This window comes from Phyllopteryx taeniolatus, chromosome 2, assembly GCF_024500385.1.
Source record: "Phyllopteryx taeniolatus isolate TA_2022b chromosome 2, UOR_Ptae_1.2, whole genome shotgun sequence".
Lineage (NCBI taxonomy): Eukaryota > Metazoa > Chordata > Actinopteri > Syngnathiformes > Syngnathidae > Phyllopteryx > Phyllopteryx taeniolatus.
In genome coordinates this window covers 20,194,327-20,222,136 of record NC_084503.1, presented here as the reverse complement: position 1 = coordinate 20,222,136, position 27,810 = coordinate 20,194,327, and the positions used below count along the sequence as shown (strand labels likewise).

The 27,810-nt window shown below is 40.5% G+C and overlaps 1 protein-coding gene across 1 annotated transcript in view; it reads right to left on the bottom strand.

Annotated features, from left to right (window-relative positions):
* LOC133473033 (protein kinase C-binding protein NELL1-like) overlaps window positions 1–27,810 on the bottom strand; it is a 262,509-nt gene that overhangs the window by 37,497 nt on the left and 197,202 nt on the right. The window contains exon 14 of the mRNA XM_061764738.1: window positions 25,191–25,313. Coding sequence (XP_061620722.1) covers window positions 25,191–25,313 — 123 coding nt within the window. The remainder of the gene's footprint in view (window positions 1–25,190; window positions 25,314–27,810) is intronic.

Below are 27,810 nucleotides of genomic sequence, written 5' to 3'. Positions count from 1 at the left end.
AAAACAGAACTACTAATTACATCTAAATGTGCAGTCAAGATTCTGAACTTGGATAAAACCTAACTGTTCAGCCCCTAGTCAGATTTACTTTAACATATTGAGCTGGTGCAAAACATTATTGATCAACAGCAGATTCAGCCTGAAGCAGTAATAATTTGGCATTTCCTTGTTCTAAATTGCAATAAGCTGAAAGGTGCGTTATATGAGCGCATGGTGATTTTTTTTGAGTGTACATAGTATGATGCCTCAGTATGGCAGCAAACAAAAACAAAAACACAAAGCAGATGGTCTGATTTTCTTGAGCAAATCTGGCAGATTTGTTTTTTCTTCCCCAAAATACACAAGATTAGGAGGCTATGTCAAAGCATCTAATGAGCGTAATGTAACCGCCACCAAAAGTGGAATAGGGATGATTGAATAAAAAATCATTAATTTCATTAAAAAAAAAAACCTTTCATATTTCTGAACTTAAATAATAACATGAGCTGAAATATGAGCTAGCCTTAATGGTCTGAAACATTTAGTCTTGTACATATCACATTCTGCCTCTATAGGGTGTGAGTGCTGGAAAGGATCACCACTGGAGCTAGAAAACGCCCAAACTTCGACATAAAATCAGTTTAATGCCAATGGCTCTATGTTTGAATGATTCTATAATTTAAAAAGTCTCACATTAAGAGCCTGGTTGCTTCTGTAGTAATAAACCTCAGACTCAAACATTAATTACACTTATATTGACTCAATCTGTCGCCAGCACTAATTATCATATCACCACCATCAGCATTATGCTGCCTGTCTTTTCTAACTAATGAGTTTCAAACATGGGGAGGGAAAACCACAATGCCCATCGTAATACTTGTGATTCATTATTAAGTGAATCTATATGCAGCTAATGAATTGGGCTGCAGTAAAATTAATGTTCAGGCTTCATTACGTCTTGTGATTTTCAATATGTATGGTATTTTGTTAATTTTGTGATGAAGTCTTAATTATGGCAATCTGTCTTCACCCTGCTCTTTTTTATGAGGCTGTGTATATTCAATACGTGATGGAAAGACATGGGATGAATTAAAATAAAAGGTCACTATTGGTGCTCGCACACAGTAGTACAAATTAATTTAAAACTTCTACATACAGTAAGATTTTTGGTGGAAATATTAACTTACACAAGTGCACACTTTGTAAACTGCTCTGATTTTAGCCCACTATAGACGTACTTTTATTACTGTGTGTGTGTGTGATGGGAATGGAAATGTGTCAATCCTGGAATCATATTTATTTTTTTATCTTGTTGTTCATTCGTGGTGCCACAGTGGACAAGTCGCTAGCACATCTGCTTCCGAGCTGGCATGTTTTCCCCCGTGCTAGCGTGGGTTTTTGTTCTAGTACTCAATTTCCTCCCACATTCCCAAAACTTGCATGGTAGGTTAATGGAAGGCTCTAAATTGTTCGTACGTGTGAATGTGAGCGTGAATGGTTGTTTGTTTCTTTGTGCCCTGCTATTGGCTGGTGACCAGTAGTTCAGGGTGTACCGTCTCTCGCCCAAAGCTGGGATGCGATCTAGCACACCCGCGACCCTAGTGTGGTTAAGCGGTACAGAGAATAGATGGATGAATGTTAATACATCTCTTTGTTTAATCTTTGACAAGGGCTGTCCACATTTTAGGGTTGCTCCACCCAGGGTGCGTATCTGGTTTGAGGGTGCGTAATGACAGATTTGAGTCGATGGGAGAGGGCCCAAAGTAAGTAGTGTGACATGCTATAGCTGCCAATTCAAGATAGCTTTTTATTTTCATGCCAATCCACTCCTACATTCCCAGTACTGAGACCTGTACTCCAACTAAAGCGTTCTTAAAAGTGTGACGGTATATGTGTAAGATATTTTATGACCTTTTACAAAAGAAACACCCAAAAATGTGTACTGAAGTAAACCAAACCAAGCTGCACTACTTAGAGGAAATGGTGCTTTAGTGACCACAAACATGAGATTGGATTAGCGACAAAAATCCAACTGACATCAATCCACAAGAAGGTTACAGTATATAGCGTAGTCAAAAAAGGTTTTGCCTGATGCTCCACCACTATGTGAGAAGAGTTTACTTTCATTCGATCATAGCATAGTTGCTCGGATGCCATTATATTAACACTAGAGCTGAATATCCGACTTTTTATTTTCTTTGCCCCCATCATTGTGCGGCTTTAATCAACTGTAATTCCTACGATTTGGTTTATGTTTCTCCTCTAACACTATTTGCTGGGCTCCAATTCCATTTAACACTACCAGAAACCTAGCTACAATAACGAATAACTAAAGGATGATAGTGCCTCCTTCATTGTCACCCCTGTGACTTTCAGTTAAACTATCTTGATGCTTAAGTGAGCCTGTTGCTGACTCGTGGCTTCTCAAGACATGCTTATACTCACAGATTTGCTATTTGAGTTTCCCATTATGGGCCTAGATTGCTTTCTAGTGGGTGGTGAGAATGAAATCTCTCCACTATGTGCCATAGCTAACAGCCCTGTTCACGGTCATTGGGTATCTAAGGATCCATCTCAGAATTAGTGTTGAAGTGAACAGTGAAAGCCAATGGGTATTCCACCAATTCAGAGTAATATCAAAAGTGCATTTTAATTAGAACATAGACGAGAACTTGGCTAATTATGGGCTTCCATGGCTGCACAGCTCAATGATGTGACGTGTTAATTCTTTGTTAGTCTTCTGATAATGACACGATTAAAGTTTTTTTTTTTTTTTTTAAAAGGCAGGAGTTTGATATATATATATATATATAATCTCATCCATAATGTTTTATATTTAAAATGTGGGCACTGCTGTATATGAAAAGTGCTTCATATGCACCAGTACCCACAACCTAGTCAGCCAGCCAGCACGAGGAGAATGTATGGTTAAGGCTTCATTAAGCGGCGGCACCGCTTAAAAAGAGCGCCTAAAATGGCATTGATGTCCAATGTACTAATATATGGATCTTTTATTTCGAAGTTGGTCCTCTCAGCACGGTGGCAGGAGAGGCGGTATGTCACGGTAAGGCACTATTAACAGTTGTCGTAGCAGCTGCCATGACTTAAACTTTTAGTCTGGCCTCACCGCAATGAAAAAATGCCGGGAGTAAATAGAGAGTGAAATCACAACTGTCGAGTTCTTTGCTGTTTGTGACCATGGACGACTGACCAATGGTCAAGCAGACCAACCGAGACGTACCATCCTTGACAATTCACTACATTGATGGGGATTTTCAAATGGAAATTCGGTGCTTACAGCCTAATGTTATTGCGTTTTATACATTGCTGTATTTGCCTCCATTTAGTTGCAATTTGTCATTGCATTTTTTAATAGCTTATTTATTCAGTTAACTCTTGTTAAATTTTGGGTTAATTTTGAATTTGTTTTTATTGTTATCTGTCATTTATTCTTATTTAAAGATTAATTTTGCACTGAAAACTGTTACATATTGTTTGTTGAAAAGTAGTGCAATAAAAATAAAGATTCTTCCCTCATGAAGAATAATCGTGATTCATAATCATGATTACAATATTGATCAAAATAATCATGATTACTATTATATATATATATATATATATATATATATATATAATGCATATACTGTATATATGAAAATATGAAATATTTCACTCGGTGTGTAGCACATCTCTATAATATGAAACTTTTTTTAATATAGTAGTGGGACTTTAACGTGTTATTAATCAATTACAAACAAATTAATTAGTTAAAATATGTAACACATTTTAATCGCATGTGTTCCAAACGATGTGCAACCTTTGTAAATGCACGATTTCCGATTACACTTACGCACACATCAGAGCTTGGCTTAGTCGGATACTAAAATGGAGGAATTGGATGTTGTTAGGACTGATGGGAGGCAAATTTCATTTTAAAAAACTACCCGATGGAAGCCTTGATAAGTGTGGTTTTGTGCACATTGTTTGAGCTGTGCCAAAACTGGGGAGGACGAGGGGGACAAAGTGTCAGCACATTCCATGTTTGTGGATGGCAGGGCAGACAAACAAGGATTCCTGCACATTTTGTCTGCAAACACGATGCCGTACAATCACAACAAGGGAACTTCATTGGTCAGTTGTGTTGTTGTTGTTGTTATTTATTTATTTACAAAGTACTGTACATGCATTTCATGGGAACATAGCACCACCTCTGTGCCTGTTGTCGTCATGATTTGGCCATGTCCTTACTACTGTGCTCTGGTTTATCAAGTCTGTTCGTATCTGCAAAGGTTGTTGCAGCGAGCACACAAAAAAAAAAGTGCTACATACAAATGCACCTCAACAAATTAGAATACTGTAGGAGAGTTCATTATAATTCAGCATTTCAATTCCAATAGTGAAACTCATAAATTATGCAGGTTTATCAAACAAATACTTTTCAGAAGGCCAATTCCAACCTCATTCCTATAGTAATATACTTTTGATTGTTTCTTATGTAAAATTTCTTGGACATGGGAATTGTGTTTTCGTTACCTGTAAGCTAAAAATCATCAAAATGATAACAAATAACATCATGAAATTGTTAGTGTAGTAAATCTATGAGGTTTTTAATTTAACTGTAGAAATACATCAGAATCTGAATCAGAATCATCTTTATTTACCAAGTATGTCCAAAAACACACAAGGAATTTGTCTCCGGTAGTTGGAGCCGCTCTAGTATGACAACAGACAGTCAATTGACAGAGAACACTTTGGAGACATAAAGACATTGACAAAAAAAAACAGTCACTGAGCAGCTAATTTATTGAGATGCACCTGTATAGGCAGCGACATGTGATCCAACTTTTCAACTGCCACGCAGAAACCATGTAAAGGCAATATTGTTTTGAATAAACTGTCATAAAATGGCACTTTAAGTTTAGGTCTGTTTAATTTTGTGTAGGAATATTTACATTTTTTATTTCTAATGTGTATTAAAATGCAATTAAATGAATTTTTCAAGCATTAACAATATTCCCATCTGTGTCAGATATTTGAGTCAGTCGTCTACTAAAACCCATTTAAATTAAAAATGTTGCTTTTTGGTACAAATATTGTTTTATGATTGAAATGTAATTAATTGATATTAATTACCAAGCCTTACAAATTGACTACATTATTTTATATATAAAATAATGGATAGGGAGAGAGAGAGAGAGAGAGAGAGAAAGATGGATACATACATACATACAGTATATATCAAATATTAATTATAATACAGATTATGATGCCATTTAAATGACCATCAACCATAGGAGTGCAATGAGTAAGAAGCACTGCTATATATCAGCACAGGAATTATATGTCACTGTGAGCCATTGAGTTTACAATGAGTGAATAAATCAATACTTGTAAAGAAGCGCTTGGCTGCCACTTGTTTGTACTGCCGGAGGGACAAATAGGCTCTGGAAACAATGACCACTGTGACTTAGGTCAAAGTCAGTGTAGATGGTATGAGTGGCTTGTAAACCTCTCTGATGGCTTTGATCAGGAGTTAAGCTTAGGTCAACTGCTTTCATCAAAACTCCCTCTTGTTGTTTGATTAGGAAAAAAAGTTAAAAACAAAAACACTGCAATCCTATTAAATAAAAATACTACTCTAAATTGAATAAAGTGAGACAGTGCTCACCTGCATCCTAACTACATTCGAGATGCCCTTGTGCAAGGCACCAGATCCCCAAAATCCCACCTCCTTTGCTAATAAAACACATTTACTCATTTAAATATCACACATAGTTCTTCACTAACGCACCAGGTGGTCAGCCTTGACTGTATTCACTGTTGAGATTTTTATACTGTATTTATATAACAGTAAAGACCTGTGTCAGGTGGTCTGCATGGATTAAAGATGCATTACGGATGAATTTTAACCATTATAATGTATCTGTAGAGGGTAAGGGAGAGCATGATCAATACTGCTGATACGTCAATTTATTCTCCCCATGTGCTTTTAGAGAGTTCTTTCTCTGTGAGGAGCCTACATACATTTCAATCAGTTTAAGGATGGATTGCCTTAAGCCAGCAGCCAATGATGGAAACAGACACAAAGCTACTGTCTGACGGAGCCACAAAGCAAAAGCATTGTTGGCTTTATCAACAACTTTAAGAAAAAAAGCAACAATGGAACAGCCCTCCCTGGATTTGAACCCACTTTCACCAATCGGGAGACAACTGCTGTAACTGCTGGGCTAAAACCCCCTGCTGTTAATACATCAACAACTGCACTATTAAGGCATTGTTTGTGAGGTCGTGCTAGTGTACTGGCCAGGATTCATTCCATCTTTTTCATACCAAACAGTAGTACTGACAAAGATCTCACTTGATAGACATTATTACATTTTAGTCATATTTAAAATGTTAAACAAGAGCAATAGTGATCAACGCACAAACAGCCAGCAATCATGACAGCAAGTTCGCAACAAACTTACCTTTAAAATTAATGAGGTTTGATGTATGATGTAGATGTAAAACTTTAAATAAATAAATAGCAATTCCATAAGATGCAGAGTAAATTAGTATTCCACCAGTAACATGTCAACACAGAACCAGGAAGTGCTTCATGCATAGATCATTCACATGTTCCACTCATCTATCGGCAAATGGCGGGCCGGAATAGACGTCAGCTGACCCGGCTCCATATATGGAGGGTGGGAGGGGGTAACGGGTGGTGGAATTCAACGCCCTACCGTTGTAATATCTTTTGTATTGCAAGAGTACTGGGTGTCTCAAAGGTTGATGTGAAGCGTCTCATGTGAAGACCACAGTTGGTATGCCTTCTTCCACTTTCCTTGGTCCAAACCGCTGACTAGCACCGCTACTTGCAGCACTGCGAAAAGGGGAGACGAGTGTGTAAGGGTCTCTCTGTCAGTACATAGCCTCTCCATCATCAAGCCCTACATACTGTAGGTCGTGCCCCCATGTGGTGACACCTGGTAACTGGGCACCTTGTGGCCCCAGGCTGATACTACAAGGTAATCGGAGGAGACTTGGCCCCATACTTGAGGCATGCAAGGCCCACTGGCGTGTGGATACGCCATGGTACCCGCAAACCAAGTCCCCCTGCTATGGGTAAGTAGCACTACTGCCATTTGGTTACTCTTTTGAGAGACAGCCTAAGGGAGAAAACCGCTATGGAAAATCAGGAGTGACACCCTTCAGGGGGTTGTGCTAACTTTTTTTGCCAACCAGCAGTTCCTGCTGCCAAACCAATACCAGATGTAATACCATGCACACCTCTGGACCTCACTGGCGAGGCCAAAAATGTGGGTCCTAGAGTTTGGGCTGCCTCGGAACTCCCCAAGCTTTATCCCAGGCACGCAGCCTGGAGAGGTCACTCCAGGCCCACTTCGGTTGGGACTCAACCAGGGAGCTGAGATTTTGGGTTATTGGCCCCTCATAATTGAGGGACGACACGGGTCTGCTTCGACAGTGGGAGGAATCATCGAAGTTCCATTTGTTGACCACTGCCCGCAACCTCTTGTGTCGATCCACCATTGTCTATCTGCCTCATTGGGTGCATGGGGACCAATGTACGGCTTCAGACATTACAAGCAGATGAAAAACAGTGCACCAGGCAAGCATACAAAAAATTAATTTGCTGCGATCCGCCAAGCAACTTGGAATGTTGGCACCATGTGCTCTGGAGCCGAAGAGCAACACAACCTGGACAGTAAAACTAAGACAGCGATCATTGACAGAGATCTCTACGTTTGAACATCAGCATTGCTGCTCTTCAAGAAATGAGACTAGCAACCAGTGGCTCCTTGAGTGAAGAAAACTACGCCTTCCTCTGGAAAGGGAACAAATCTGACGAACCACGCCAATATGTTGTTGGCTTTGCGATCAGAAACAACTTGATCAGTGCAATTGCATCCCTGGTTGGAGGCACTGAATTCTCTTGTATCTGCCTGAACACTGCTGCGGGTCCAACCAACATTACACACCAACGTTAGCTTCTGACGATGACGCGACAGATATTTCTATGGACGCGACGGATATTTCTATGGACTCGACAAGATGATAACAACGCCCCCCCTAAAACCGAACACCTATTTTTTTCTCAACAATTTCAATGCCAAGATAGGTGCGGATTCATAATCTTGGCCATGCATTGGTCCTTTTATAATTTTCTTCATTTCCTGGATGCACCCCAAATCACATCGGCGCACCAGACGCACTTCCCTCAACAAAGTTCTGACCACCGGAAGCTATTATAGTGCGGACTGCCATACTAACCTCAACCCCGTTTCAACATCACAAAGATGCTACACCTTATCTCTCTGATCTGAATGGAGCTCTCGAAGAGCAGTCTGAAACAAATGCTACGGACAGCTGGAAAACTATCAGGGATACTATCTATAATACCGCTTTGTCCACCTTCGGTAAGAGGGAGCATGCTAACCATGACTGGTTTGATGCTCACCTCCCAAGAATAGAACCTACACTTGAAGCAGTGTATGAAGATATGATGAAGATGCTGCCCAACACAATCATATCCATTGCCAGATCGTACATTTCTAAGCTTGTTGTTTTTGTTCATAAAATCCTCTACAAATGGTTTCAAACCTTGCCTCTCTAACCAGGTGGGTGAAATAAAAAAAAAGATGGCAAAGGGAAGCAATTTGTTAATGTTCAATAGTGGAAATTGAAAACATGCAAGCTGACAACAAAATGTTTTCCCCCTTGAATGGAGAGTGTGGTCAGGAAGTGAAGAAACAGGTACAAACAGGTTGGAACTGGTAGAGGAAGGTGTGTTATGTGACAGAAGAGTCTCTGCTAGGATGAAGGGCAAAGTTTATAAAACAGTGGTGAGATCAACCATGATGTACGGATTAGAGACAGTGGCACTGAAGAGACAACAGGAAGCAGAGCTGGAGGTGGCGAAAATGAAGATGTTGAGGTTCGCTCTCTGAGTGACCACGTTGGATAAAATTAGAAATTAGCTCATCTGAGGGACAGCCAAGGTTCGATGTTTTGAAGAAAAAGTTAGAGAGAGCAGACTTCGATGGTTTGGACACGTCCAGAGGAGAAATACTGAGTATATTGGTAGAAGGATGATGAGGATGGAGCTGACAGGCAAGAGAGCTAGAGGAAGAACAAAGGGAAGGTTGATGGATGTCGTGAGGGCAGACATGAGTGCAGTTGGTGTTCAAGAGGAGAATGCAGGAGATAGGCTCACATGGAAAAGGATGACGCGATGTTGCGACACCTAAAAGGAAAAGCCGAAAGGAAAAGAAGAAAGTCTATAGTTTGGAATTCTTACATTTGTTCTTTGAACCAACAAACTGGCTTTTGTTCATAAACTGTGTATCAGTGTTGTTTTGGTCAACAATGACGATGACGAAATTATTTCGTTGAGGAGCAAAATGTATCTTTGATGAACTAAACATGACGAAACGCCTGTGAGTTTTCTTTCCTCTTAAGTCCTGTTAACATATCTTATACATGTACAGCTCAACAATGTGTGTCTGTGTTTTTTTTTTTAAGTAAAGTTTTGGGGGGAGGGGGGCGTTAGTCGAGGAAATATCTATAACATAATCGAATCTTAAAAGATTTTATAATGACAGCCCTACTTGGGATGAATTTCAGAGTGATCTTTAAGTTTTCTCCATAACTCCAGGCATGAATGACCCGGTAGATAAAGTCAGCTTTGCTGTGCTAATGTCAATTCATTATCTTATGTGTGTGTTATTGTTATGTGTAGAACATGTATGGATTTTTGGCTGGGCAGCAAATGTAAATGAACAGCACAGCTGGCTTCTTTAACGTGGCAGCCCGCTTATAATAAAGCTAGGGGCCACACAAATAAAATATGACTAAAACTATAATGACTGCCAAAAACAACACTGCAGTGTTTAATACTTGTATATCACATTGCACAGAGACAATTTCCCACAGAAAAAAATATTGGGTGCTTCATCTTACTACAAAAGATAATATATATACTGTGTGTGTAAATATATCGATATATATATATATAATATTATATAATATATATACTCGTGCACTCACTGTAGTAGTCTCGCCACGCTGCACTATTTGCATATCTGTTGTTGACCAATACTGGTCACTCATGCCAGAGTAGCATCTGCCCCATTTGCACACTGATTGAGGAGTATCTACAACATTTGCACAATCAACATTGTCCCAAATTGTAGCGCAACTAGTCACTTTAAACTGCATACACTCCTTGAAGTCTCGACGCCCTTTACACAATGGTCATTGCAACGGACTATTGCGAGATTAGTCATTCGAACTGCTCTAAGTGCTAGAGGACTCTGCATCTTTTTGCACAATTGTCTAAAAAAAATAAAAATTGTACCGGCATTACCAGATAACTAGCAACCCTTTATTGCTCAGTGACTATTTTTCTCAATGTCTTTATGTCTCAAAAGTGTTCTCTGTCAATTGACTGTCTGTTGTCATACTAGAGCGGCTCCAACTACTGGAGACAAATTCCTTGTGTGTTTTTTTTGGACATACTTGGCAAATAAAGATGATTCTGACATAAAAAAATAGATAAATAATAATTATTAATCTGCGACATAGCAGGACCATGAAGCAAGGATTTCTGTATCTGTATTCCGTGATGACAAGTTGCAGGGACTCATTGTTCCAGGTCTGGGACTCATGGTTTGTACATTATATATATATATATATATATATATATATGTATATATGTATGTATATATGTATATATATATATAGATAGAGAGAGAGAGAGAGAGAGAGAGAGAGAGAGAGAGAGAGAGAGAGAGAGAGAGAGAGAGAGAGAGAGAGAGAGAGAGAGAGAGAGAGAGAGAGAGAGAGAGAGAGAGAGCGGCACGGTGGGCGACTGGTTAGAGTGTCTGCCTCACAGTTCTGAGGTCTGGGGTTCAATCCACGGCCCGGCCTGTGTGGAGTTTGCAAGTTTTCCCGTGCCTGCGTGGGTTTTCTCTGGGTACTCCGGTTTCCTCCCACATCCCAAAAACATGCATGGTAGGTTAATTGGGGACTCTAAATTGCCCGTAGGTGTGAATGTGAGTGCGAATGGTTGTTTGTTTCTATGTGCAACCAGTTCAGGGTGTACCCCGCCTCCTGCCCGATGATAGCTGGGATAGGCTCCGGCACGGCCGCGACCCTAGTGAGGAGAAGCGGCTCAGAAAATGGATGGGGATATATATATATATATATATATATATATATATATCAAGGTAATAAATATGTTTCGAAATTTGAAGTTATTTTTAATGGCAGTTGAGGCTTTTATGTTTCTTTCATAACCACATACCAATGAAGGACCAGTAGGTTAAGAATAAGAAAAAAATATTTCACCGACTCTATCAAAAAACTGTATGTGACTAAACATTAACTGGGAAACTAGCCATTCCCATCACGTCTGGATGATTTTTATCTATTTTAATCAGTAGAAGAGTCACAGGGGCATGAAGCTATCAGAGGAGCTAGAGGGGAGGAACAGTGACGCCCTTGGCAGTTGGATGTGAGGAGCTTTCATAACTATATGCTGAGAAGCACGAGTGAATCCCTATGTCCAAAGCAATAATTGAAACACACACACACACACCAAGGTAGCTGATGGAACTGTTTTTACCAACCTCTGCTGTTTTGCTGATAAGATGGTGTTTACTGCTGAGAGGCATGATGTAGTGCTGGAATTACATGACACATGATGCCAGGGTATGGAGGAGGGACACAAAACCTTATATGCATTTGATTGCATTAGGAGATTGTGATGACTTGTTTGTTTCGCTTACACCCTGAACTGGTTGCCAGCCAATCGCAGCAGTGCTCGGCCAATGCAAGCATATTCCAACATACAGAAGAAACATGCCATCAAATAGGTGACCAAAGTAAGGGGAAAACTGTGTATAGGTACAGTACTTGATCAGAATTGTCGACAGTTCTCATAAATTCCATTGTCATGCATAGAGCAGAAAAAAAGGAGTCTATGAATGACACTGGGGTGTCATCCCGAAAGACAGCACATGGTCAAGATGAAGGATGGCTCAGGCACTTAGAGTGACAGACAAATGATATGTTGTAAAAAAAAAACAGTTGACAGATAAGAAATCCACATTGAGTGAGAGTGAGGATATAAAGACAGACTGAGGGTGAATGTGTGTTTCTCATGCAATGCAAAACCATACTATAATGTTCTGTACTATTGGTAATATTGTACAGTACTACACTAACAACTAAGCTGGGACAGAGGAAAATATAACAAATGCCATTTTTGTTCCACCTTAGCCTCCTCTCTGCAGAGTCTAGGCTCATGTTTTCAAGTGACACACATATTTTCTGTGTTTAGACGACAACCTGCTATACATCTACACTAAAGTATTTGGTGCATTTTAGTCAATTTTCAGCTTGGTGCCAGGTGAATTAGTTAATCAAATTAGTGTTGTCTGCAAATTCGATTGTGAATAAATAAAACAATGATGCCGGTAATACATTTTGTTCTGAGAACATTTTGTTTTCTTTATTTGTGGATTTACATCGTTATGAACACATCTATAGAACTTGAACATTGAATTGATATGTACATAAATATATAAATAACCAAAGTGCATGCCCTCCAGATATGCCTGTGTAGATTAGGTCAATGCAGAGAGGTTTCTTACCGGTCAACATCACTAATTAACAATTCCTGCAGTAATTGCGTGTGAATGCAGAAATGCTGAATGATGATGTTATTGAATCATATGGATGATATCAAATGATGTTGAATAATATGGAATATTGTGAAATGACATGGAATTAAGTGAAATAGTTTTATTTTGAAAATCTAGGGAATTTTAGCAATGTGGGTGGGATATCTCATGGGATGGCTTGAATGAGCTGAGCACATTTAAGTTGAAAATGGTTGAGAAATAAGGAAACTGTAGCTAAATTTGTAAAAATGTTGAATTTCGGTCTTTTATTTTGAATTTTTTTTTAATTTGCGGAATGGGAATGGTTCACAGGATGGCTTGAATGAGCTGAACACGTAGAAGTTGAAACGGTCCGAATCGGCTGAGAAATAAGGAAACTGTAACTAAAGTTGTAAAAATATTGAATTTGGGGCTTTTATTTTGAACATTTGTGAACTTTGGGCAATGGGAGTGGTTCAGAGGATGACTTGAATGAGTTGAACACATTGAAGTTGGAATGGGTCAAATCGGTCAATACATTTTGAAGCAGGAGGGAATAATGTAGAATGTTAAAATACGAGAATTTTGTGGGTCATGGGTGGAGAAATTTGGTGAAAATGGTGAAATTTTTGGTGGGTGGGAATATTTGGAATGTTGAAAAGGTTTAGTAGTTGAAATGGTTTGAATTGGACGAGAAATGTTGATGAATTTTGTCGGTCAAAAAGGTGGAGAAATTTGGTCAAAAATGTGGAATTTTTGGTGGGTGGGAATTTTTGGAATGTTGAAAATCAATGCGGCGGCACGGTGGAGAATGGTTAGAGCGTCAGCCTCACAGTTCTGAGGACCCGGGTTCTATCCCCGGCCCCGCCTGTGTGGAGTTTGCATGTTCTCCCCGTGCCTGCGTGGGTTTTCTCCGGGCACTCCGGTTTCCTCCCACATCCCAAAAACATGCATTAATTAGAGACTCTAAATTGCCCGTAGGCGTGACTGTGAGTGCGAATGGTTGTTTGTTTCGATGTGCCCTGCGATTGGCTGGCAACCAGTTCAGGGTGTACCCCGCCTCCTGCCCGATGACAGCTGGGATAGGCTCCAGCACGCCCGCGACCCTAGTGAGGAGAAGCGGCTCAGAAAATGGATGGATGGATGGATGAAAATCAATGCCAAGGGGAATTGAATGAGCTGAACATTTTGAATTTTGATGATATGAATGTGTTTTGTTGAATGTGCCATTGGAAACGAATGGGGAATGTTTGGCGCAAAAAAATGGAATTGTGGTAAATGTGAAAATGTTGTGGCTTCAATGAGTAATGCCACGCGAGGTGTGAATTTTTCTAACGGAAAAAAGTTGTTTTCTAAAGTTGGAACGGAGTGAATCGGATGTAAAATGGCAAAGGAGAAGCCCATCAAAAAAGTGGGCGGAATAATACCGGCAATATCCATCCATCCATCCATTTTCTGTACTGCTTATCCTGACTAGTCTCACGGGTGTGCTGGAGCCTATCCCAGCAACTGAGGGCAATTTAGAGTCTTCAATTAACCTACCAAGCATGTTTTTGGGATGTGGGAGGAAACCGGAGTGCCCGGAGGAAACCCACGCAGGCACGGGGAGAACATCCAAACTCCACACAGGCGAGGCCGGGATTTGAACCCCAGTCTTCAGAACTGTGAGGCAGATGTGCTAACCAGTCATGTATCGTGCTGCCGAAATAATAATAATAATAAGGATAAAAATAAAGGTACAATAACATGTGTGAATGCATGAAAGTCTAATCAATCCAAGTGTCAGTAATTGTTCTCTTTGAAAATCTCAACAAAACAAAGCAAAACAATAATAATCTACACTTAAATTTCAATTCAAGTGGTGGCATAGTCGATTTGCAGTTTAATCAAAGTTTCTAAAACACAGTATTACAACAAGTATCACTCATGGCATATCTACATGGAATGGGAATGAACAACAGCACTGAAATCTTTCTCAGTAACTAGGCCAAGTACTGTACATCGGTGGTTGAAGTTAGGGGTGGCATCACTTATGTTAGCAGCCTCGAGGTACCACTCCCAACATGCATTTGTTATTAGGTAAATGGTAGTTAGGAACGCTCCACAAAATAATTCAAACTGAAGTGTCTTCATAAAAGGTGAAATGTCTTTAATGACATAGTAATACCCTTACGCTGCTTTCCCACTACACTGTAGCTACTCCGTTTGCTACAGTTGTACTTGGTTCTAACTTTTAACTGCCGAAGTTTTGGGTGATTGATGTCCCACTACAAAAGAGGACTGCCTCAGTTGTGGGAAACTGTTTTGATGCCATTTAGGAGAATATGCATTAAGGCTATATTCTATATATTCTCTCATCCTTTTTTACGTGCCTGGGTTTACGCACTTTACATCTACGTGCATTCTCCCGTACATACTTCTGACATACCCACAGCGTGTAAACTGGGAATAAATCCGGAAACACCAAAGACGGGTGATTCATTGAGAGCTGTGGCTGACTTCAAATCTTGGAAACATGGACTTTTCCTGAAACTTGTCAATGTCATTGCCAAATCTGTGAAAACACACTTTAAATTTGAAAATACCTTACAACAGCGGATGCATATTCGGTGTGGACCGCTGGCTCTGGCTGGCGGCTAAAATTACACTTTGCAGGAGAGCTTGATTTTTTGTTTTTGTTGTTTTTTCAAATCAAGCCAATAAAAGTAATTAAATCAGAATACTGCACTTATGACTCAATGCATGTTTGTAGGTCTCTCAATAAAAAAGGGGTGTGCCTAGTGCGTACAACTGCGCTCTCGCTAGATCAGCGCCAAAGAGCAAATCAAAACAAACGATTAAATATAAACCTCAACATTGCGCCATTATGACGAATGTAGTTGTTGTAATAGTGGGATCCCTGCGCTTTTAAGAAACTCCAAAGGCTTGTCTTTCAATGCCTGTACACCGGCATCATGTTTAAAGCCGCTCTTCAGTTGTCGGTGAAAAAAGTTCACTAGTGCAGATATTCTCCACTAGTAAATACCATGGCTAAAACACGGTCAACTCACAACTCACAACTTCTTTCTTTCTTTATTCATTTTTTTGCTCCGTTTCGCCACATTAGACATTGGATAGGTTTCTGGAAGTGGCAAGCAATGGCGGCTTATATCGTGAACCTTTAAGTGAAATATGTTTCACCTTTTGGGGCACTGGACTTAAAGCCTCTGGAGCGCATAAGAGGAAAATGTGTGTAAGTCGATGGGAGAATGCGCGGACGACATAATTTAAGAGGGAACTCCCACAATTTAGTGTTTCACCACCCAGCTGGCAAGGAGCATAAATGACTGACTTAATTGGACAGGAAAATCTCTGCAGCCAGAAAAGCACGCACCTTCGCTTAAGCACATGGGAGAATATGACCCTAAATACAGTACATAAAAATTTGCAGAGATGCTCACAAGCAACAACAATGGAGGGGAATGAACACTTTTCCATACTTTATTTCATTTTTATGTTTTTAAAGGTTGACTTGTAATTCAAAAGGTGAACACACACATCATAATCTGAATGCTATACTTTGGAAAACTCAATCAGGATCTGGCGATGATGAATCTGCTTTACCAGTGAGCGACCAGCAGTGGTATACATCGCCCAAACTGTATCGGTAGACTACCCAGGTATTGTTAATCATAGTTGTTGGGTTTTAAAGTGAACTACATCAATAGCAAGTACTGTATAGTAGTCGCAACCTGTTTAAATACCATGTAGTTAAAAAATGGGCTTTCGTGCACTCCTATCCATGTCCATAATTGCCATTCTGGTCGAAGCTGCATTTCCCTGAAAGTTGTGTGATGAGTGCTGACCTCTCACAACCCTATGAATGTGAGACTAGCTTATCCTACACAGTAAAGGATTTATCCAGGTAGATCACAGTGAGGCACAGTAAAAAAATAATTGCCTGGAATGATAATTGCCAGAAAGCTTAATATGTGCACACGCTTGTTCTTTTACATCCACAATTAATCATTGCTTCACGCAATTAAAGTAAAACGCAACTCGCCAAATGCCCTCTAGCACAGACTACACAGTCGACCAGCTGCGACATATATTAAATTGAGATGAGGAGGAACAATGATTATGTAAACATCAAATTAAATACTTCAGACTTGTGAAGAAAATCAAGGCTCTACCCAACAAGCCCCTTCTTTCTGCCACCCCCTTTCCCTAAAGCACACATCCCCCCTTGATAATTTAGAATACATTATCTTTTCTTTATTGCTTGCTGTTAGTTGGTTTTGCTGTGATCAGCTCCAGTAGAAAGAGGAGAAGAGAAGGAGTCAAAGCTTTTGTCCCCTGATGCGTTTTATACTCAACCACTTGGTCTGTATCTGTGACCAGCCCTTGGAGATGAAATGGACCATGAACACGATGAGCTCACTTATTCAACAACTGACACCATCACTGCAATAGGCAGCTGACCATTAGGCTAACACTGAGAAAATGCTGATCTATAATCATTTACTTTGCCCTGATTGAACTAGTGTTGCCTTATTTATTGTGTTCTGACTCAATAAAATGGCAAGTGACACAGTGGCAACCCTTTTCTCCCCATGAGAGCTGCACTACAACAAAAATGATGGAGTGTCTCAACGCCTCATTTGATCTCTACTCCAGCTAAGCCAGATAATCAATTGTTGTAAAATATTTTCTTTCCATGAACAGCGTGTTTTGCTTTCAGCTTTCCTGCCTGCTGGTTATTGCATTTGGGCCCAAATGCTTTCACTAATTTGACATTTTGCCAAACAAGTTCAAGCTACTCTGAGGTGGAATAGCAATATTTCTTCATTTATTGTTTGCACATCAAGACCATGTAAATCTATGGTGTCGCTGTCACTGATGGGGCAAATCATTTCTGTAGCAACATTAGCCATAATTACAAAATAGATGTGAGGGGTAATCATCATTCTCAAAGTCCATGTGGGAACAGAAATGGGCTAGTCTAGATACAATGAGTTATTTTGGCAAGTGCATCTGGACCCCCTTGAGAGCATGAGCCAAAGACCCAGACATAGAGAAGTGGAATTGCCCCATTGGGAGCCACACTATAGGGCCACATTACACATCCCTTACAGAAAAATCGCATAGCTTCACTCCGGTTGAAACCCTCAAACTGTCACATAAGAGGAAATGGGATGAAACAGAAGTGTAGGTTAAGACTGAATATACTGTATATGTTGCATTATCATCCACAAATACAGTATATAATGTATGAAACACAATTCATTGCCTTATAGAATTTTAGGGTCACTGGGGAGCAACCGGGTGTGAATCTTGGCCGTGCTTGTGTGGGTTTTCTTTGGGTGCTCAGGCTTCTGCTCATGTTCCAAAAACATGCCACCACCCATCCATCCATTTTCTGTACCGTTTATCCTCACTAGGGTCACGGGCGTGCTAGCGCCTATCTCAGCTGACTCTGGGTGAGAGGCGGGGTACACCCTGAACTGGTCACCAGCCAATCGCAGGGCACCAAAAACATGCAGATGAGGTTAATTAAAAACTTAAAATTTAAACATATCAGTGTGCATGATATGTGTGAATGTTAATGTTTGTTTTGTCTGCATGTATATGCAACACGATTGGGTGGTAAGCAGTCTGGGGTGTACCACTCCAACTCATCCGTGGCCCTAATGAGGACATGTTATAGCAAAAGGAGGAACATAGTGACTATTACAGTGGCCCATTCCAAATTACAATAAATGCCTCATGATGAAATCATTCTAGGAAAACATATGGCCCCTGAGCGTGCCAATCACAGTACATAGAAAAAGAGGAAGCTTTTTTGAAGGCTACAAAAGGAAGAACGTGCATCACCTGCACAGCTTTCAACTTGTCCTGCTAATGACACATTTTTAGCTCTGACACCTGACTTAGCCTTGCTTACTGTGGACGTATTACTCAAGGCTGGCTAAACACTGTTGTTTTGTCCTATTAATATTAACAGCAATAGACAGAGGAGCACTCGTCGCACTCAGACTAATTCCCTCAGTCCTACGGGGGATGCAGTGATGTATGAGGGGAATGAAATGGGAGGCACAGGTCGATTGGCCAACACTGTCGCATCACACAGTAATGAGATCTCAGGGGGAGGAGAAAAAAGAGGCCACTTCCTCCCAACTCATTGTTTGAATAATTCTAATTGGCCAGACTAGGACAGGAAGTCATAGGAAGTTTTAGGGACATTATTATTAAGTAAAGAACTACTTTGTCTACACGTAATATATTGGCACTTCCATAAATGAACTCAATGTCATTTTAATCCCAATTGTGGTCATCCGTTTAAGTTTCCGCTATGTCCATACGATTGTTGTGCAAATACCTGTAGATCCATAAAGCCAACTGAGTATATAGTATATATGTATGTCAGATGAAAAGTTGGCCAGGAAATTGCACCACAAAACTTAGGACACCATTCGCTTTTTTTTTTTTTTTTTAAAGTAGAAGAGCCGTTTGCAATGGCACTGCTTAAGTTTCACTTCCATTTGGGATAGAGGGAAAAGTTCTTCCTTCACGCAGTCCTCTTATGCACTCCTATGCACAAATGACTGTATGCTCTGTCTAGAAATACAAATACAGTAAATGCATCCACAGATTGGTGTAGGATTATTGACTATGAAGTGCCCTGCCATGCAGAACTATACAGGCCGCTATTCCACATTACACTTTTCCAAATAGTGTTTGTCACTGGCACACACTTGTTAGTTCCCACATTTCATATTCTCAGCAATATTTTTAAATATGCATTTTTTGTTTAATCTTCTGTTTCTTCCTTTGCACTTTACCAATGACTCCCAGAATGAAAAATGTGTTTTGAGCTCCACAGACAGTCTGCATATTGCCTAAATGTAGGGGTGTGCGGGCGTATGAGCTTGGAGACATTCCAGAGGCAGGAAATGTATGGAAAGCATTTTGCAAATTGCATTGATCTGTCCCAAGATAAGCCTGCTTCCTACCTGCTACCCATCTTAATGCCTGTGTGACACAAGTACAGAGCGTGGGTTCAGTCGTCTACACCCACTTCATTTCTACAGTTGTGTTTTGTCAGAATCACAACCAACATTTTGACTTTAATTTATGTCATGTTTCGTCTCTTTCACTTTTCTTAATTTCGGTCTTGCTTGCGGACATGCGCCATCTATCATTCACACGAGGTCATAAAGGCAGATACAAAGAGTCTACACAATATAGCATGTAAAAAATGTATTTTTTGTGTAATATACCATGATTTTGGATAAAAAGCTCTTCATAGAATTTTTTGTTAACTGAATTGCACATTCTTCTCTCTATTTGAATGTCAGAAACTAAAGCTGTGCTTAGAGACTACTGTAAGAATCACAGCTGGTGATTCATCACAACCACTGTCCCATGATGAAACACACTTTGTGAAATCACACACTGATTAAGCTTAATGATACTTGGACATCTTTGGATGACACCCAAGTACTACCACAGTATGAATCGTGAAGATTTCATGAAAGGTTCCTTAAAAGCTTGTGCCATTCCCTTACGTGGTCGTTAAACTCAATACATTAAAGACTGTCAAAATCCCTTTCAAGTCAGTGGGCTTTATTCTTCATTCTAATTTGATGTTTTAACTGACTCATATTTTTTAACTTAAACCTTTTATGATAAGTATAATTCTCCCAGTGCACAGGACACATTTGAATATGTTTGACATTATATGACAGTTAAAAGATATGTGTAATGAGTTTCAGGGCCACAACCTCCATATAAATTAGACTCAGGCTTACCAGGTTTAACTTGGATGTTTACTTTGCAAATACTGCAATTTTTTAAATTATTGTTTTCCCTGAGGGAGTTTAAGCTCAAGAGCCACTCAGACCGTTATAACCGCCTACATAGTTTGAATCCAAAGCCTTTTTAATCCTTTTGGATATACAGTAATGACTTCATTTTAAACCCTGACACCCAATATCCTAACACATTTTAGTACAACTGTTAGATCATTTTTATACCAGTATACATTTTGCTATATAATGAGAACTGATAGAACACAGCACAATCCAGGTTATCCATTCTTGCTGTCATAAGATAATGTATCTCTTGTATTAGAGATGTTATTTCTCAAGAGACGCCGTGTTTTATTTGGCAAGCACTAAGCTTTATAGAACTACAATTTTTTTTTTTTTTTTTTATTTCAGTTTCCAGCTTACTGTCTCCAGTGTAGACAGTGCCGTATACACTACAATAAGGTAAAGAGGGTTATGCCGCTATTCCTGTATGTCATGATGGACCCATGTGATGTTCACTATACATCAGGGAATTTGATCAGTGATAGCTGTCCGCGTGGAGATGGCTGCCAAACCTCTAATAACTCTTCTCAGACTCCATTAGGGCTCAACATTGACTGTGAGGCTGCCATTTTTGAAATATAGTGGCCCTGGGCATATGGAGAGAACACATCAGGTCATGTGAGTTTCGGTCAGTCAACACAAGTGTCAGAGGGAATGTAAAGCAAAAACGTTGCATAGATAAACAGGAATTAAAGTAATATTATTATCAAATAAAACAATGTCAAATCTTTCGTGTACAAGAATCTTAAAAATACAGTATGTCTAGTAAATATGTGCCCCACATGTTATTAAAGATGTCATCATTTGAGGCGGCAACATGAACTTCACTCAAGAAATATGAAACTTTACAATATCCAATTTCAAATACACCTTCCGCAATGGCAACAATTCAAAACATGAATCAAATCAGCAAAAGAAAGGCTTCACAAGAATGACATGAAGACTTAGGGATGGATGAGCCAAAAGAATGAAGCAGGGACAATCAAGAGCTCAACAAATTACAGTTGTATACGTTTTAGGGTGTTTATGTTTTTTGCATTCTCTAATATGGAGTTTCATTTGATTCGGATGCCACCCTGGTAAGGTGTTCAGGGCACGTCCCACCGGGAGGAGACCCCGGGGACGACCCAGGACACGCTGGAGAGACTACATCCTTCGGCTGGCCTGGGAACGCCTCAGGATCCCCCCGGAAGAGCTGGATGAAGTGGCTGGGGAGAGGGAAGTCTGGGCGTCCTTGCTAAAGCTACTGCCCCCGCGACCCGACCTCGGATAAGCAGTAGAAAATGGATGGATGGATGGAGTTTAACTTTGTTTTACAAGTAGTATTTTACATGAATGCGAAAATTTAGACCTCTATAGAGTGACTCTCTAACATGGATTTATTATCCATCCATCCATCCATCCATTTTCTGAGTCGCTTCTCCTCAGTAGGGTCGCGGGCACACCTACGGGCAATTTAGAGTCTCCAATTAATGCATGTTTTTGGGATGTGGGAGGAAACCGGAGTGCCCGGAGAAAAACCACGCAGGCACGGGGAGAACATGCAAACTCCACACAGGCGGGGCCGGGGATTAAACCCGGGTCCTCAGAACTGTGAGGCTGACGCTTTAACCAGTCGCCCACCGTGCCGCCTGTGGATTTATTATAAAAGATTACATTTCATTTAAAACACCTTGGTTTTGTCATGGTTTTGAGTGTCCAGAAAAGAACACTTTGACAGCTACTTCTGTTTGACCCAGGATTGTATCCCCTTTGCCCATATTTGGCTAAGACCGCTGCCTTTCCTGTGATTGGTTGCCTCCATGTAGAAGACCCACTTGTGAGAGCATACGTGTTTGGTATGGTGACAGCGCTGGCTCGGGAGCAAAAAGGGAAGGCAGAGATCTTCGCTAGTGACGTAGATACCACAAGCTCAGAAAATTCAAATGACCTGATTTCAGGCCTCTCTGCAGAAAAATATCTGGAACCCAGGAATGCGTGGACAATTTCAATTCATATTTCACGTTTACTGAGGCACCATAGAGACAATATTATGTCAAACAAGAAAAAGTTGGTTTGGCAAAATATGTCCCCTTTAACACCCTGAAAAGTGACAGAAACACCTCTAAAGGGAGGCATCCAGCTGACATCAGTGATAGAAACACTATAACTGACTAGTATGTAGTAAAAATACTACAAGCAAAAAGTACACATTCAATTATATCACAAGAATTTGACCTACACTGGACGCTGAATCACTCCATAATTCCGTCGTGAACGGGTAAGTATTTTGGGGGTTTAGCGCCACATTTCTGCCTTAGAGGCTATGGTTGATTGTGTCTTTTTTGGAACTCTTATCTGCTTGGGGGAGAAGATATATAATGCCAAGGTGATAGCAGGCTGACCTATCCAACCCAGGCAACAACAGATGATGACAGTATCTGCACATCCCCACTCAGTCCAAACAGTCACATTATCAGTGGGCTCTATTAAGACCTCTGTGTACAGGTATACTGTAACACACTCAAGAGTTCTGCTGATCTGCATCCAAGTTATCTATCTCTCTGTGCATTGCTTGTATTGTACCCAAATTCTCCTCGCTTGTAGCAGAGAAATTATTTGCTTAGATTTCAGCATCTCATCAAATTTTTGTGCCCAGTTTTCTATAATTTCAGAGAGACTCTCGATGATTAAGGTTGAACATTGCAGGTATCCACCATCTTGTTCTTTTAGTATGACCATAGGTTCAGGCTGACCGTAAGAACGGACTGTTTAATTGAGAACTTTAACTTTTGGGCACAGTCCAGGTTACCCTCTTGGTCCCCCGAAACCTGAACCCATTCACTTGTGCAACTTCCTTCCATAGCAAGCATTCCAACATATGCGCCAATTAAAGTGCGGATTCACACTCAAACAATCTAACACCGTGTACACACCAAAACGGTTTTGTGATGCAATGTAGCCTAACAACGTATAATCCATCCATCCATTTTCTGAGCCGCTTCTCTTCACTAGGGTCGCGGGAGCGCTGGAGCCTATCCCAGCTAACATCGGGCAGGAGGCGGGGTACACCCTGAACTGGTTGCCAGCCAATCGCAGGGCACATACAAACAAACAACCATTCGCACTCAGAGTCACACCTACGGGCAATTTAGAGTTGTCAATTAACCTGCATGTTTTTGGGATGTGGGAGGAAACCGGAGTGCCCGGAGAAAACCCACGCACGCACGGGGAGAACATTCAAACTCCACACAGGCGGGGCGGGGATTGAACCCCGGACCTCAGAACTGTGAGGCAGACGCTCTAACCAGTCAGTCACCGTGCCACCGTATAAAAAAAAAAAACATCCATCTATCCATTTTCTGAACCGCTTATCCTCACTAGGGTGGCGGGTGTGCTGGATCGCCAGCTAATCGCAGGGCACATATAAACAAACAACCATTTGCAAACAAAAAAAAACAACATTTAAAACTAGAGTTTGCATGTTCTCCCCGTGCCTGCGTGGGTTTTCTCCGGGCACTCCGGTTTCCTCCCACCTCCCAAAAACATGCATGAATTGGAGACTCTAAATTGCCCGTAGGCATGACTGTGAGTGCGAATGGTTGTTTGTTCCTATGTGCCCTGAGATTGGCTGGTAACCAGTTCAGGGTGTACCCCGCCTCCTGCCCGATGACAGCAGGGATAGGCTCCAGCACGCCCGCGACCCTCTTGAGGAGAAGCGGCTCAGAAAATGGATGGATGGATGGATAAAACTAGTACGGTGGTAACTGAGTGTGCCTTCTTGCACCATGTGGTGACATATGTGACATATTCTTACTTAGCTCCATAAACTAGTCAATTGCATGGTGTTGGTAACCTCAAAAGGCCGTATGGCAGGATGCTGCTAAACTTAAGCCGTCGGAAGGGATGATTTACCCACACTGGGATTAATAAAGTTGTCTGAATCTGACCCCTTGTAGTTACTTGGTGGGATTCAAATAATTGCTTGGATACTACTTAACTCTACGACTTATGTGGGATACTTTTTAAAAATAATTATATGGCCATAATATACATATATCAAATATTTAAAAATCACATCTAACTTCTACTGGGAAACACTATAACTGACTAGTATGTAGTAAAAACACTACAAGCAAAAAGTTTACCTATTCAATTATATAAGAATTTTACCTACTCTGGAAGCAGAATCCCTCCCGAATTCCGTAGTGAACGGGTAAATATTTTGGGTGTAGAGTCCCCAGAACTAAACCATTCTTTAGCCCAATCACACAAAGCAACAAACACAGTATGTTTTAACCAAGCAGTCCAATTAGATTCAGTTTAAGTCTGGTACACATTTTTCAACCTTACAATTCTAAAAAAATTGTCAACGTTCATGCCATTTTTAAAGTAATGTATATATGTATTCAACAAGATATTGCCTCAAAAGATTGATCATTTATGTCTTTGCTTGCTCCATCTGTGCAATCATGAACAGCCAACCCAATGAGGAATTTAGATGGTGCAACCACTCAATGGGTGGCAGCGTGAGCATTGAGGGAGAGGAGGCACACGTGGAAAAAGCTACAAAATTGATTTCTATCATCACTCTAGTCACCGTGGCCTGCTCAGGTGATGAGTATGAGGGCTGAACCAGACTGTCAAAGATGTTATGAAACGCATGATCACTCCCAGTTGACCAAGAGGATATTCCAGGGTACGAACTTACCTCTGCAGATGGTACCATTTCCAACATAGCCTGGCTTACAGGTACACAGGTGTCCTCGAATGGTATTGGTGCAGATGGCATTCTCATCGCATGAGTTCTGGCTGCTGGCACACTCGTCATGCTCTGCAGCAGAGACAGATAAGGGAAGACCCCCACAGTCAGAGCCGGTGTGTGTGTACATGTGGAGTGTGTATTGGTGGAAGGATAATTTTGAAAACATTGAAAATAATATTTCCTACTGTCAACAGACAGTTTTTTAAGAATTCATATTTTTCAACACCAATTCTCCTCTACATAGCAACTACTTCATCTGAGAAGTATCACCAGGTCTGTTTCACTACAAACAGTGGGTCATAAATATGGCAACCATCAACAGAAATCCAGCTAAATACTGATAATGACTGATCAGTTTCTCCCCTGAACCATTACTCAGTAAAAAGAGATTCCCAGAAGTAGAATTACACAACGATAAAAATTATCCAACACTGCAACATGACATACTGTACCTGTAGTCAAGCTGCCATTGAGTTTTAAACATAGGTATATGGAATTCATTCTTCATTCATTTTATTCTCCAAGCATTGAATTCACCTGCTGTGTTATCTAAAATTATGCTACAACTCCATTATGGAGATAACAGACTTGTCAAGTCTTTTTGTGCAGCACTGATTAAGACTTATGAGTCCCCCACTGAGACACACATGGGGAGTTTAACTTGATATCAAGAGTAAACAAATTCTATCAGCTCAGACTTTTAGTATCCGTCTGTTAGAACAATTTAATCTTCGCTGCAATCCATGTACATGTTACACATGAACTATTACATGTTCCACTAATGAGCCATCCTTGTAGAGCCTTATGAGGGCTGTTGTGGGAACAGCCTGGGGCCACCACATTGCAGAACTAATGTGCAAAGTAAGATAAAAAAAAAAATAATAATAATAATAATTTCTTAAATGACATAATTAAACACCATGACAAATTATAATCAACTGATCTTGTCTATAAATGTGTTATTCATTGATTTTAGGTAATATGTTTATTGCACACAAATGGAATAATTTGGCAACAGAAGTGATGTCAGCCCCAAGTATGAAGGTTTTTAAGTCCAGGTTAATAACTCTTCTTTTATTCTCATGCTTTTGAGAGCATTTCCACTTTCAAACGATATTTCTTGCACTGTACTGTTAATTGTATTTAAAATTTTCTCTTAGTTTTAAATGTGATAAGCTGATTTTTTTCTGTGTTTATAAATGCTTTTAATCATGTAAAGCAAATTGTGTATGAAATGCACTATATGAATACCTTTGCTTTGTTTTCAATTTCGAATATGGAGTAATTTTAGATTATCATAAGCAATATATTAAAATAAATCAAATCTTTAATAGCTGTAGTGGTGACGATGAATATTATCTCATATCCAAACATAAAGTCTTTAAGTACTGACATGTTCTCTCTCCTGAGGCAGCCTACTTCTAGGGCATACACTCCTCATGAATATGCAGCTTAATTAATGAGTCGCATGCATAAAGCCCCAAAGCAGCTAGCAGAAATAATTTAACTTTTGTCTTCGCAAGGAATGCTCCCTCGTCGTGGTACTACAAAATAAGTCAAAGGTCAAGTGCTGTGTAGGAATGTTTGCAAGTTTATAAAAAGGTACTGTATATGAAAAGTACGCTACATTAATGGTTGTGTAACGTTGGAGGTGAGGGCAAAACAATTTAAACACTTATGGCCACCACTGCAAATGAAAGTTCAAATCCGCATGAATCATATATCCATCCATCCATTGTCTTCCGCTTATTCGAGGTCGGGTCACGGGGGCAGCAGCCACAGCAGGGAAGCCCAGACTTCCCTCTCCCCAGCCACTTCCTCTAGCTCAGTGCTTCTCAAATACTGGGGCGGGACCCCCTGGGGGGGGGGTCACGTTGCAATGCCATGGGGGGCGTGTGAGACCCTGAAGAACATGATTTGCCGTACTAGAATAAAGTGTAATTGCACATCCACTGCAGTAGATGGCAGTGGTGCTCTCGTTGCTCTCGCTCTTTTCTATTTCAGGGAAATTGATGAACTTTATTTTCTGTTACAGACTGAAGACAACATAAATAAATGTATTCTTTATTGTAAGTTGATATATATATTTCTTTTGCACTTTCTTCAATGTTTATAAGGATTAAATTAGATTATCCTTTATATACAATGTTATATAGAGGTGTACTCGCGAGAGCTGCGGGTGGCGTTGTCGCAATTGTTTTTCTTCTTCCTGGGGGGGTCGTAACAGAAAACAATTGAGAAGCACTGCTCTAGCTCTTCCGAGAGGATTCCGAGGCGTTCCCAGGCAAGCCGAGAGACGTAATCTCTCCAGCGTATCCTGGGTCGTCCCCGGGGTCTCCACCCGGTGGGACGTGCCTGGAACACCTCACCAGGAGGTGTCTGGGAGGCATCCTAAACAGATGCCTGAGCCACCTCATCTGGCTCCTCTCAATGTGGAGGAGCAGGGGCTCTACTCTGAGATCCTCCCGGATGGCCGAGCTTCTCACCTTATCTCTAACTGACAGCCCGTATGAGGAAACTCACCCATAGCTCGTGACCATAGGTGAGGGTAGGAACGTACATCGAC